Genomic DNA, 11,462 nt, shown 5'->3' with positions numbered 1-11,462 from the left:
GAGCAGCCCTGTGGTGTATGCATGTTGGGAGTGTGTAGCCTTGAGGTAGCATGTCTGCCCTGCAGTAGCTACCTAATTTCACCTCATTTAGCTACAGCCATCTTTCATCTCTAAGTCTCACTTCTCCTTCTTCGTGTTACACTGTTCCCCTTTCGGGAATATATCTAGATTTACGAGAAGCAGATTTTTGTTTTTGAAGGAACTTTTTACGATGAAGACAATAAGTGTACAGAACTGAAAACACGACTAGAAGGCAAATAAATACACCACAATAGTCTAGTTATTTAAACAGAACCACAAATAGACAGCTCTGCCAGTGGGACTTCCTCTTTAATGGGGACCATCTGACACATCAACACCCCCCCCCCCTTACAAAGAAAAATTGCAATTTTGAAACTGCACTTTCAACTGTGGTCGACTGTGGTATTTTGGACGCAGTAGTTTCCGCATACTGTGGTTATACTGCACTCTTTTTTCGTAAGTGGCACACTGTCTTAACCCCAGTGTCTCCAGGACAAGACAGGCCTCAGACCACAGACAGAGCTGCTGAAATAGGAACTGGTCTGGAGGGCTTTGGTAGGACTTCATATTCTGTTCCTCCAATATAGAGCAGCATGCAAATGAATAACCATAGCTACAGAGGAACAGAACAGTAGTAAACATTCAACGCTCATTGACCCGATAAGACACCGAGCCGTCTGGCTTGGCTTTCATGGCGGTTGGTTCGGTTGGAAGCGAAACAGCTGCTGTAGTTAACGGAGTCTAGGGAGCAACAGAAATATGCAGGAAGTGGTCCTGTTTGCACAAGTCACAGAGAGCTCATCCAACTCAGGATGAGGAAATAAATATGACTGGTGGCCTGGGAAGTGGGATGTTTGATTTGATATGCAGTGCCACCAGGTGTTTATAGAGAGTAACTGCAACCCTTACTGGCTTCAAGTCAAAATAGTTGTTCTTTACAATATTTACACAATCTTCCATCTTCACGAAATGCAACCAATGTTCTTGGTTGTACGTTGTTTATTTTCAACTCTGACATTGGGAACATTAGTTGCATTTCGTGAAGATGGAAGATTGTGTAAATATTGTAATCAACATTTACTAAAGAACAACTCACCAGCATCAACATTTACAAAAGAACAACTCATCAGGCATCAACATTTACAAAAGAACAACTCACCAGCATCAACATTTCCAAAAGAACAACTCACCAGGCATCAACATTTCCAAAAGAACAACTCACCGGGCATCAACATTTACAAAAGAACAACTCACCGGGCATCAACATTTCCAAAAGAACAACTCACCGGGCATCAACATTTCCAAAAGAACAACTCACCGGGCATCAACATTTACAAAAGAACAACTCACCAGACATCAGGAAGAGGCATCAAGCATCAAGTCAGAAAGAAAAAACAACAACATACAACCAAAGCATTCCTTTATTTTTGCTCTACGCTTTTAGGGCATAAATTACTTTCATTTAGTTTACTGTCGACTGCACATTTTGTTCTCAAGGCTTGAATTAAACGTGTTGTATTTGAATATCAGACTGAACAATGAATACTGGATCTATATATTGAATACACATTGGTTTGAAGAGACAGATTGGTATTGAAACGGAACATTATGCTACCACGGTCTAGATATACATACTTATTCTATGGAATGTACATCATTCCATAGAATAAGTATGTAACAGATTTGTAATCAGATCAGACACCAAGGATTTGTGCGTACTCAACAGCTAGGGATATGGAGCAGTGCAGGGTTCTTCTGGTCTACAGTGCATTCGGAAAGTATTCAGACTCCGTCACTTTTTCCACATTTTGTTATGTTACAGTCTTATTCTACAATGGATTAAATATTTTTCCCCCTCATCAACCTACACACAATACCCCATAATGACAAAGCGAAAACAGGTTTTACCTTATTTACATAACTATTTAGGCCCTTTGCTATGAGACTCAAAATTGACTCAAAATTGAGCTCAGGTCCATCCTGTTTCCATTGATCATTTTTGAGATGTTTCTACAACCTGATTGGAGTCCACCTGTGGTTAATTCAATTGATTCGACATGATTTGGGCACACACCGGTCTCTATAAGGTCCCACAGTTGACAGTGAATGTCAGAGAAAAAACAAAGCCATTAAGTCGAAGGAATTGTCCGTAGAGCTCCGAGACAGATTGTGTCGACACACAGATTTGGGGAAGGATACCAAAAAAATGTCTGCAGCATTGAAAGTCCCCAAGAACACATTGTCCTCCATCATTCTTAAATGGAAGAAGTTTGGAACCACCAAGACTCTTCCTAAAGCTGGCCACCTGGTCAAACTGAGCAATCGGGGGAGAAGGGCCTTGGGTCAGGGAAGTGACCAAGAACCTGATGGTCACTCTGACAGAGCTCCAGAGTTCCTCAGTGGAGATGGGAGAACCTTCCAGAAGGACAACCATCTCTGCAGCACTCTACCAATCAGGCTTTTATGGTAGAGTGGCCAGACGGAAGCCACTCCTTAGTAAAAGGCACATGACAGCCTGCTTGGAGTTTGCCAAAAGGCACCTGAAGGACTCTCAGACCATGACAAACAAGATTCTCTGGTCTGATGAAACCAAGATTGAACTCTTTGGCCTGAATGCAAAGCGTCACGTCTGGAGGAAACCTGGCACCATCCCTACAGTGAAGCATGGTGGTCGCAGCATCATGCTGTGGGTATGTTTTTCAGCGGCAGGGTCTGGGAGACTAGTCAGGATCGAGGGAAAGATGAATGTAGCAAAGTACAGCGAGATCCTTGATGAAAACCTGCTCCAGAGCGCTCTGGACCTAAGACTGGGTCGAAGGTTCACCTTCCAACAGGACAACAACCCTAAGCACACAGCCAATACAGCACAGGAGTGGCTTCGGGACAAGTCTCTCAATGTCCTTGAGTGGCCCAGCCAGAGCCCGGACTTGAACATCTCTGGAGAGACCTGAAAATAGCAGTGCAGTGACGCTCCCCATCCAACCTGACAGAGCTTGAGGGGATCTGCAGAGAAGAATGGGAGAAACTCCCCAAATACAGGTGTGGCAAGCTTGTAGCGTCATACCCAAGAAGACTCGAGGCTGTAACAAAGTATTGAGTAAAGGGTCTGAATACTTATGTAAATGTTATATCAGTTTTTTATTTTTAATACATTTGCAAAAAAATCTAAAAACCTGTTTTTGCTTTGTCATTATGGGGTATTGTGTGTAAATTGATGAGGGAAAAAAAAAGATTGAATCCATTTTAGAATAACAAAATGTGGAAAAAGTCAAGGGGTCTGAATACTTTCCAAATGCACTGAACCTCTTGTCGATGACGAGTTGTCCAGTTGTCCTACACAGTAGGGGCAATAACTCAACCAGAGAGTTCTTCTAGACGCTGGACCACGGCAGTTGCCACCTTTCTGTAGGCCTCAGCCTAAAACAATGGGCATAGGCAGACATATTAAACAAACCCAGGTAGAAAACTAACATGGCAAACTCTCAAAAGTGTAAAATGTATACAATGTTATGGTGAAGAATACACTGTTTGTTTTCCAACATAGTCAAGATAAACATTGGCAATCTATTGTCATCCAAGCAGCATACCAACCTCAGGGCTGTCAGGTGAGGACACCACTACAGGCTGGCCTCTGTCTGACATCTCTCTGATGCTCAGGTGTAGAGGAATGTCTCCTAGACAGAGGAGGGAGAGACAGTCTCTACACTATACTATCATTCTATTACATTTAAGATTGAGAGAAATAATGAAATCTGTAATGATTTATGTTTGAAATGGGTCTTACCCAATACTTGTACTCCCAGAGTATCAGCAAGGGCCCTTGCTCCATCTGCCCCAAAGATGTGGGTCTGGTGGTTACACTTGGGGCACTGAAACACGCTCATATTCTGGACTATACCCAGGACCTATGAGATGTGACATATATATAAATATACACTGAACAAGAATATAAACGCAACATATAAAGTTCCATGAGCGGAAATAAAAGATCCCAGACATTTTCCATACGCACAAAAAGCGTATTTCTCCCTGTTAGTGAGCATTTATCCTTTTCCAGGATAATACATCCACCTGACAAGAAGCAGACGAAACAGCTTGATCAGTACACAGGTGCACCTTGTGCTGTGGACAATAAAAGGCCACTCTAAAATGTGCAGTTTTGTCACACAACAGCACCAATGTCTCAAGTTTTGAGGGAGCATGCAATTGGCAGGCTGGCTGCAGGAATATCCACCAGAGCTGTTGCCAGATAATTTCATGTTAATTTCTCTACCATAAGCCACCTCCAAAGTCATTTTAGAGAATTTAGCAGTAGATCCAACCGGCCTCACAACTGCAGAACATGTGTAACCATGCCAGCCCAGTAACTCAACATCTGGCACCTGCGGGATGATCTGAGACCAGCCACCCGGACAGCTGATGAAACTGTGGGTTTGCACAACTGATGAATTTCTGCAAAACTATCAGAAACCATCTCAGGGAAGCTCATCTGCGTGCTCGTTTTCCTCACCAGGGTCTTGACCTGACTGCAGTTTGGCGTCGCAACTGACTTCCGTGGGCAAATGCTCACCTTCGATGGCCACTGGCACACTGGAGAAGTGTGCTCTTCACGGATGAATCACGGTTTCAACTGTACTGGGAAGATGGCAGACGGCCTGTATGGTGTTGTAAAGGCAAGCGGTTTTCTGATGTCAACATTTGCTGATGCCACCATGAGTGCCCCATGGTGGCGGTGGGGTTATGGTATTGGCAGGCGTTAGCTATGAACAACGAACACAATTGCATTTTAATCAATGGCAATTTGAATGCACAAAGATACCGTGACGAGATCCTGAGGCCCACTGTCGTGCCATTGATCCTGCCGCCATCACCTCAGAATGATAATGCACAGCCCCATGTCGCAAGGATCTGATCACAATTCCTGGAAGCTGAAAATGTCCCAGTTTTTCCATGGCCTGCATACTCACCAGACATTTCACCCATTGAGCATGCTTGGGATGTTCTGGATCAATGTGTACAACAGCGTGTTCCAGTTCCTGACAATATCCAGCCACTTCGCACAGCCATTGAAGAGGAGTGGGACAACATTCCACAGGCCACAATCAACAGCCTGATCAACTCTATGTGAAGGAGATGTGTCACATTGCATGAGGCATATGGTGATCACACCAGACACTGACTGGTTTTCTGATCTACGCCTCTACCTTTTTTTAAGGTATCTGTTACCAACAGATGCATATCTGTATTCCTCAGTCATGTGAAATCCATAGATTCGGGCTAATGAATTTATTTCAATTGACTGATTTCCTTATTTGAACTGTAACTCAGTAAAATCTTTGGAATTGTTGCATGTTGCATTTATATTTTTGTTCAGTGTGCATTGATCAACATCTCACAAATGTGTATTTTGTCCTTACCAAGGTCATTTGAAAGGAATTGAAGTAAGAATAAAGTGGCATTTAGCATCCAAAGCTCTTACCGGTACATTGACCTTTCTGAACATTTCTGCTCCTCTGCGTGCATCCAGCAAGGCAATATCCTGAGGAGTGGACACGATCACTGCTCCTGCTATTGGGACGTTCTGAGTGATTGATAACTGAACATCTCCAGTCCCAGGTGGCATGTCAATAACCAGGTAGTCCAGCAGTCCCCAATCTACCTGCATAGGTAACAAAAAAATGACATGGCAACCTAACATTTCTAGTAGCTGTTACTCTGATATCGCTCGTATAAAAACTAACACGGATTACTGTACTGCCCTACATAAGCAAAGTGCATTAACAACAAAATGTTTACTGCAAAATCTCACTTCAAAGTCTTTCTGTCTAAATTCTGGTACTTTGATGTATTCTGATCGACTGGCTTGTTCTTGTCTCAGAAAACAAAAAAATATGTTAATGAGATTATAAACTTGTGGATCGAGCCCTGAATGCTGATTGGCTGACAGATGCGGTATATCAGACCTTATACCACGGGTATGACAAAACATATATTTTTGCTGCTCTAATTATGTTTGTAACCAGTTTATAATAGCAATAAGACACCTCGGGGGTTTGTGGTGTATGGCCAATATACCATGGCTAAGGGCTGTGTCCAGGCACTCTGCATTGTGTCGTGCATAAGAACAGCCCTTAGCCGTGGTATATTGAACATATACCACACCCCCTCGGGCCTTGTTACTTATATATACACAAGGCCATTACAACAGACCAAATATTTTGGACCAAATTCATAGTTACCGCACTTTGCCTTTGGAAGTCAGTGTACATGAATGATCAGTCTCTCCCACCTGTCTAAGTAGCTTCTCTATAGCTGACATCACCATCAGGCCCCTCCAGACAATGGGTGCAACATCCTCTACCAGAAACCCCATGGACATACTGAGGACAGAAGGATGAGAGACGGACATGACAGTCAATGACTCAATGATTTATTTGTTTGCTTATCTCCCGTCACTGGCAATTGGAGATACATTTACTCACCAAGGAATCCCAAAATTCATAAGTGGTCTCATTAGGTTGTCTGAAAACACAAAGAAAACATAGGTTGTCTTTTCAGTTTGATCTCTGTAATGAATGGATACATCTAAAACATCCTTGTTATTCCTCAAGCTAGAATACATTCAGATCGATGTCTCCTACTGTCAGTTAGTTCTGGGTTCCCCTTCAGGCTCATCAGTTTAGGAACTGAGGGACCATAAACATCAGCGTCTAAGATGCCCACAGTTTTACTCTGTGTGCAGAAAAGAGACATGAAGAGACACTGAGTGGACAATGTAGTAAAACAGAGAGAGAGAGAGAGATTGTCATGGTTCTGCATTCCCATTTTGGGCAAAAATTGGTATGCAACAGTAATAACAAAATGTGCAAATTAATAATGGTGCTTTCCTTACTGGATCATTAGCTGTGAGTCCAAGGGCCAAATTCACTGTTGAGGGAAGGAAAAAGGTTGTAGGCTAGCAAATGACTACACTGTATAAAAATATATATTTCATAAAGATAAAAAGATCAGACCAAACCACTGTCTGTTGAAATGTATGCAAATTGCACACATTTGTGCAAATGTTTCATGAATGAGCAGCACAGAGAGCCCAATAAGAACCTGCGTACCTGCAGTGGTTGATTTCCCAACACCCCCCTTCCCTGAGGCCACCACAATAACTTGTTTCACTCCAGCAATGGGCTTTTGTTTGGGCAAGCCACGAGCCATGTGCTGCTTCTGTCTCTCCTGCAACGACCTCTCAGAACCTGAGGTCTGGGGAGTACAGAAACATATCATGGAATGAGCAAGTGAGTTTATCAACAACACATGATAAACTTGAATGTAACTTATATGTCACGTTCTGACCTTAGTTCCTTTTTTATGTATTTATTTTAGTTTGGTCAGGGCGTGAGTTGGGGTGGGCATTCTATGTTTTGTAGTCTAGGTTTTGTATTTCTGTGTTTGGCCTGGTATGGTTCTCAATCAGAGGCAGCTGTCGATCGTTGTCTCTGATTGAGAATCATACTTAGGTAGCCTGTTTTCCCACTATGGGTTGCAGGTAGTTGTTTTCTTTGTCTGTGTTTTTTTCCATACAGAACTGTTTCAGTCTCGTTCATTCTTTTTTGTTGTTTTGTCATTAAGTGTTCATGTTCAGTTGGATTTCATTAAAATGGACACTTACCACGCTGCACATTGGTCCGATCTTTCATACTTGTCATCAGACGAGGACGAGTACCGTTACATTGTATATACAGTACCCGTCAAACGTTTGGACACACCTACTCATTCAAGGGTTTTCTTTATTTTTACTATTTTCTACATTGTAGAATAATAGCGAAGACATCAAAACTATGAAATAACACATATGGAATCTGCGTTTCACAAAGACATGGCGGTTGGAACCAAAAATCTCAAATTTGAACTCATCAGAACAAAGGACAGATTTCCACCGGTCTAATGTCCATTGCTCGTGTTTCTTGGCCCAAGCAAGGCTCTTCTTATTATTGGTGTCCTTTAGTAGTGGTTTCTTTGCAGCGATTCGACCACGAAGGCCTGATTCACGCAGTCTCCTCTGAACAGTTGATGTTGAGATGTGTCTGTTACTTGAATTCTGTGAAGTATTTATTTGGGCTGCAATCTGAGGTGCAGTTAACTCTAATGAACTTGGCCTCCCGGGTGGCGCAGTGGTCTAGGGCACTGCATCGCAGCGCTAACTGTGCCACCAGAGTCTCTGGGTTCGCGCCCAGGCTCTGTCGCAGCCGGCCGCGACCGGGAGGTCCGTGGGGCTACGCACAATTGGCATAGCGTCGTCCGGGGTAGGGAGGGTTTGGCCGGTAGGGATATCCTTGTCTCATCGCGCTCCAGCGACTCCGGGCCGGGCGCAGTGCGCGCCAGCCAAGGTACACGGTGTTTCCTCCGACACATTGGTGTGGCTGGCTTCCGGGTTGGAGGCGCGCTGTGTTAAGAAGCAGTACGGCTGGTTGGGTTGTGCTTCGGAGGACGCATGGCTTTCGACCTTCGTCTCTCCCGAGCCCGTACGGGAGTTGTAGCGATGAGACAAGGTAGTAATTACTAGCGATTGGATACCACGAAAATTGGGGAGAAAATGGGATAAAAAAATAAAAATAAAATAAAAAACTCTAATGAACTTATCCTCTGCAGCAGAGGTAACTCTGGGTCTTCCTTTCCTGTGGCGGTCCTCACGAGAGCCAGTTGCATCATAGCGCTTGATGGTTTTTGTGACTGCACTTGAAGAAACTTTCAAAGTTCTTGACATTTTCCAGATTGACTGACCTTCATGTCTTAAAGTAATGATGGACTGTTGTTTCTCTTTGCTTTATGAGCTGTTCTTGCCATATAATGGACTTGGTCTTTTACCAAATAGGTCTATCTTCTGTATACCACCCCTACCTTGTCACAACACAACTGATTGTTTCAAACACATTAAGAAGGAAATAAATGTACTTTTAACAAAGCACAACTGTTAATTGAAATGCATTCCAGGTGACTTATCCAGAACCAATTCCAGTCCCCAAATCCAGAACATATTCAAGAAAAGCGTACAGTATTAAATAGAGACATTATTGCATGGAACTCTGTTCCATCTAATATTGCTCAAATAAACAGCAAACCTGGTTTTAAAAAAAAGATAAAGCAACACCTCACGGCACAATGCCTCTCCCCTATTTGACCTAGATAGTTTGTATTGTGTGTGTATGCACTGATATATAGGCTATGTGTGCCTTTAAAAAAATGATGTATCTTGTTCTGTTCTTGAGCTGTTCTTGTCTATTAATGTTCTGTATTATTATGTCATGTTTCTTGTTTTGTGTGGACCCCAGGAACAGTAGCTGCTGCTTTTGCAACAGCTAATGAGGATCCTAATAAAATACCAATACCTCATGAAACTGGCTGAGAGAACGCCAAGCGTGTGCAAAGCTGTTATCAAGGCAAAGGGTGGCTACCCTGAAGAATCTCAAATATAAAATATATTTTGATTTGTTTAACACGTTTTTGGCTATTACATGATTCTATATGTGTTATTTCATATTTTTGATGTCTTCATTATTATTCTACAATGTAGAAAATAGTAAAAATAAAGAAAAACCCTAGAATGAGTAGGTGTGTCCAAACTTTTGACTGGTACTGTATATACATGATGTAAATCTTAGTGTTGCTGTTAGTTATAATTAGTTATAGTTATACAGATCCGTAAACAAACATGCTACATGATTGGCCTCAATGGCTTGCAATGATTAGCTAACTAGCTATGTAGGGTGAATTAGAGTGAACTTGCTAGCATTTACTTAGCTGGCTTTTACTTAGCTGGCAAATAACTACCTAGCTAGTTAGTTGAGGCGAACTAAACAACACTCCATGTAGTGGAGTTTAGTTCGCTAGTTAGTTGTAAACAATTTTAGCAAGAGCTAGAACATTACCTTGTGAAAACGTATGAAATATTTGCAGCGTTGTGGAGCATGTTGAATGCCTCCCCCTGTCCGTAACAATGTTGGTTTATTTAGGTTAGCGGTTGTTAATTTTAATAAATGTGAGAATTTACTGTAGCTACAGTGAGCCATCTTGTGTTATTGCCATAGAAAAAATAGGTTATTGGTCAAGTGCATGTCGATTTTATATGACGTGTACTTGTTAACTGGGCGTCAGGAGGAGCCTCACCCGGAAGCGAGTGTCAGAGACACGAACGTTTTCGTTTCTCTTCTGTTGTTTTCCCTCACTGTCCCTTTTAAAAGTGAGTTTTTTTACGAGTCCTCTTGTGCTTTATCATCTGAAACAGGCAGATATCATTTCAAAATGACTGAAAAGGCAGGTTCTCCACTAGCAAGAACTGTTCTTCAGCAGTGTCTCTATGCAAGGCTTCAGGTCAAACTTGCAGATGATCACTCTGAGGCTGAATGGGTGGAGGTACTATTGTATTATCTTCTACTACTTTCTTATATGCAAATATGGTCTGCCTGCTCAGAATATAATATTTGGGGGATGGGCTGCTCATAAGATTTCATGTTTTCAGATTGACAGAGGGATGGTGGTCTACATCTGCTTTTTTAAAGGCGCTACAGAGGAAATGATTCCAAAAATCGGTATTTATTGTGCTTATTCCAGTTTTTGGACAATACTGCAATTAAAAGCAACTACCTGGGCTTCACAAGACTGTGAACAGTAAATGTCACTGTTTTTCAAGGAATCGTAAAGCAATGTTGCTAGTACTGAATGGTTATTGATCCCTCTGCTCTACTCCACAGTGAACACTCTGCTCAACTTGAAGCTGTGTGAAGCTGACTCTGGGAAGTATGTGTCAGTGTTGGACCTGCCTGGGAACGTCCTCATCGTGCCTCAGGCTACACTGGGAGGCAAGGCCAAAGGGAAGGGCATGCAGTACCACCATAACATTGGGAAAGAAGAGGGCCTACAGCTCTATTCTAACTTTGTCTCCCTGTGTGAGAAGGAACTGGCTTTGTCCAGTAACAGTAGTGAGACTGGGATGATCGTGAAACATGGAACATATGGGAACAGACAAGTACTGAAGCTAGATACTAACGGACCATACACACACCTGATGGAGTTTTGAACCCTCCAATACTAATGACATTTCATAGTAAATTACCAATTGCACTCTTGTCCCTGAAATGGTGGTACTGTAGATCTGATGATTAAAGCTGCCAATATTGTGTATTGTAATGCGTGTGTTTGTATCAAGTTGTTCTTTAGTGTTAAATCATACAAATATATTGTGATCAGGAATTCAAAAGAAAGTCTTAACTCAATTGAAATATTTGTATAGACAACCTTGTTGCAAATTGTTGATGGGTTTATGAAGTGCAACCTGTGATATCTAGTGGGGATTTATGAGCACTGCACTCGCAAAAACAAATCCCCTACACCTGAAAGAAATCTAGATAAGATCATATTAAACTTTTTTTCAGCTAAGATTGCTACTAGTA

The 11,462-nt window shown here is 42.2% G+C and overlaps 2 protein-coding genes across 4 annotated transcripts; one reads left to right on the top strand and one right to left on the bottom strand.

Annotated features, from left to right (window-relative positions):
- Nucleotides 1–1,424: 1,424 nt before the first annotated feature.
- Nucleotides 1,425–10,143, bottom strand: nubpl (nucleotide binding protein-like). Of its 3 annotated transcripts, none has more exons than XM_055863648.1 (10): nt 9,942–10,143; nt 7,131–7,275; nt 6,914–6,948; nt 6,663–6,753; nt 6,504–6,543; nt 6,311–6,401; nt 5,501–5,680; nt 3,806–3,926; nt 3,613–3,695; nt 1,425–3,438 (listed from the first exon to the last, which is right to left on the bottom strand). In XM_055863648.1, exons 1-10 carry the CDS (start codon nt 10,080–10,082, stop codon nt 3,376–3,378), a joined length of 990 nt encoding a protein of 329 aa, XP_055719623.1. In that variant the 5' UTR covers nt 10,083–10,143; the 3' UTR covers nt 1,425–3,375. The 3 variants fall into 3 exon arrangements, with proteins under 3 accessions (XP_055719623.1, XP_055719622.1, XP_055719624.1); XM_055863647.1 differs by having other exon boundaries at nt 6,642–6,753; nt 9,942–10,142; XM_055863649.1 differs by lacking the exon at nt 9,942–10,143 and adding an exon at nt 7,685–7,816 and having other exon boundaries at nt 6,642–6,753.
- A 10-nt stretch (nt 10,144–10,153) lies between these two features.
- dtd2 (D-aminoacyl-tRNA deacylase 2) lies at nt 10,154–11,191 on the top strand. Its single transcript, XM_055863650.1, has 3 exons — nt 10,154–10,425; nt 10,532–10,601; nt 10,764–11,191. Exons 1-3 carry the CDS (start codon nt 10,315–10,317, stop codon nt 11,087–11,089), a joined length of 507 nt encoding a protein of 168 aa, XP_055719625.1. The 5' UTR covers nt 10,154–10,314; the 3' UTR covers nt 11,090–11,191.
- The last annotated feature ends 271 nt before the right edge of the window (nt 11,192–11,462 follow it).

The sequence above is a fragment of the Salvelinus fontinalis genome, chromosome 15 (genome assembly GCF_029448725.1).
Source record: "Salvelinus fontinalis isolate EN_2023a chromosome 15, ASM2944872v1, whole genome shotgun sequence".
Classification (NCBI taxonomy): Eukaryota; Metazoa; Chordata; class Actinopteri; order Salmoniformes; family Salmonidae; genus Salvelinus; species Salvelinus fontinalis.
This window is presented reverse-complemented; position numbering and strand designations above follow the sequence as displayed.

Excerpts from the sequence above, each read along its gene's own strand:
- nubpl (XM_055863647.1), bottom strand. The coding sequence starts at position 10,082 with ATGGCTCACTGTAGCTACAGTAAATTCTCACATTTATTAAAATTAACA. Across the intron at positions 7,276-9,941 it reads ATTTCATACGTTTTCACAAG|ACCTCAGGTTCTGAGAGGTC; the intron begins GTAATGTTCTAG and ends TGTACTCCCCAG. Across the intron at positions 6,544-6,641 it reads TAGGAGACATCGATCTGAAT|ACAACCTAATGAGACCACTT; the intron begins GTATTCTAGCTT and ends TTGTGTTTTCAG.
- dtd2 (XM_055863650.1), top strand. The coding sequence starts at position 10,315 with ATGACTGAAAAGGCAGGTTCTCCACTAGCAAGAACTGTTCTTCAGCAG. Across the intron at positions 10,426-10,531 it reads CTGAGGCTGAATGGGTGGAG|ATTGACAGAGGGATGGTGGT; the intron begins GTACTATTGTAT and ends TCATGTTTTCAG. Across the intron at positions 10,602-10,763 it reads GGAAATGATTCCAAAAATCG|TGAACACTCTGCTCAACTTG; the intron begins GTATTTATTGTG and ends TCTACTCCACAG.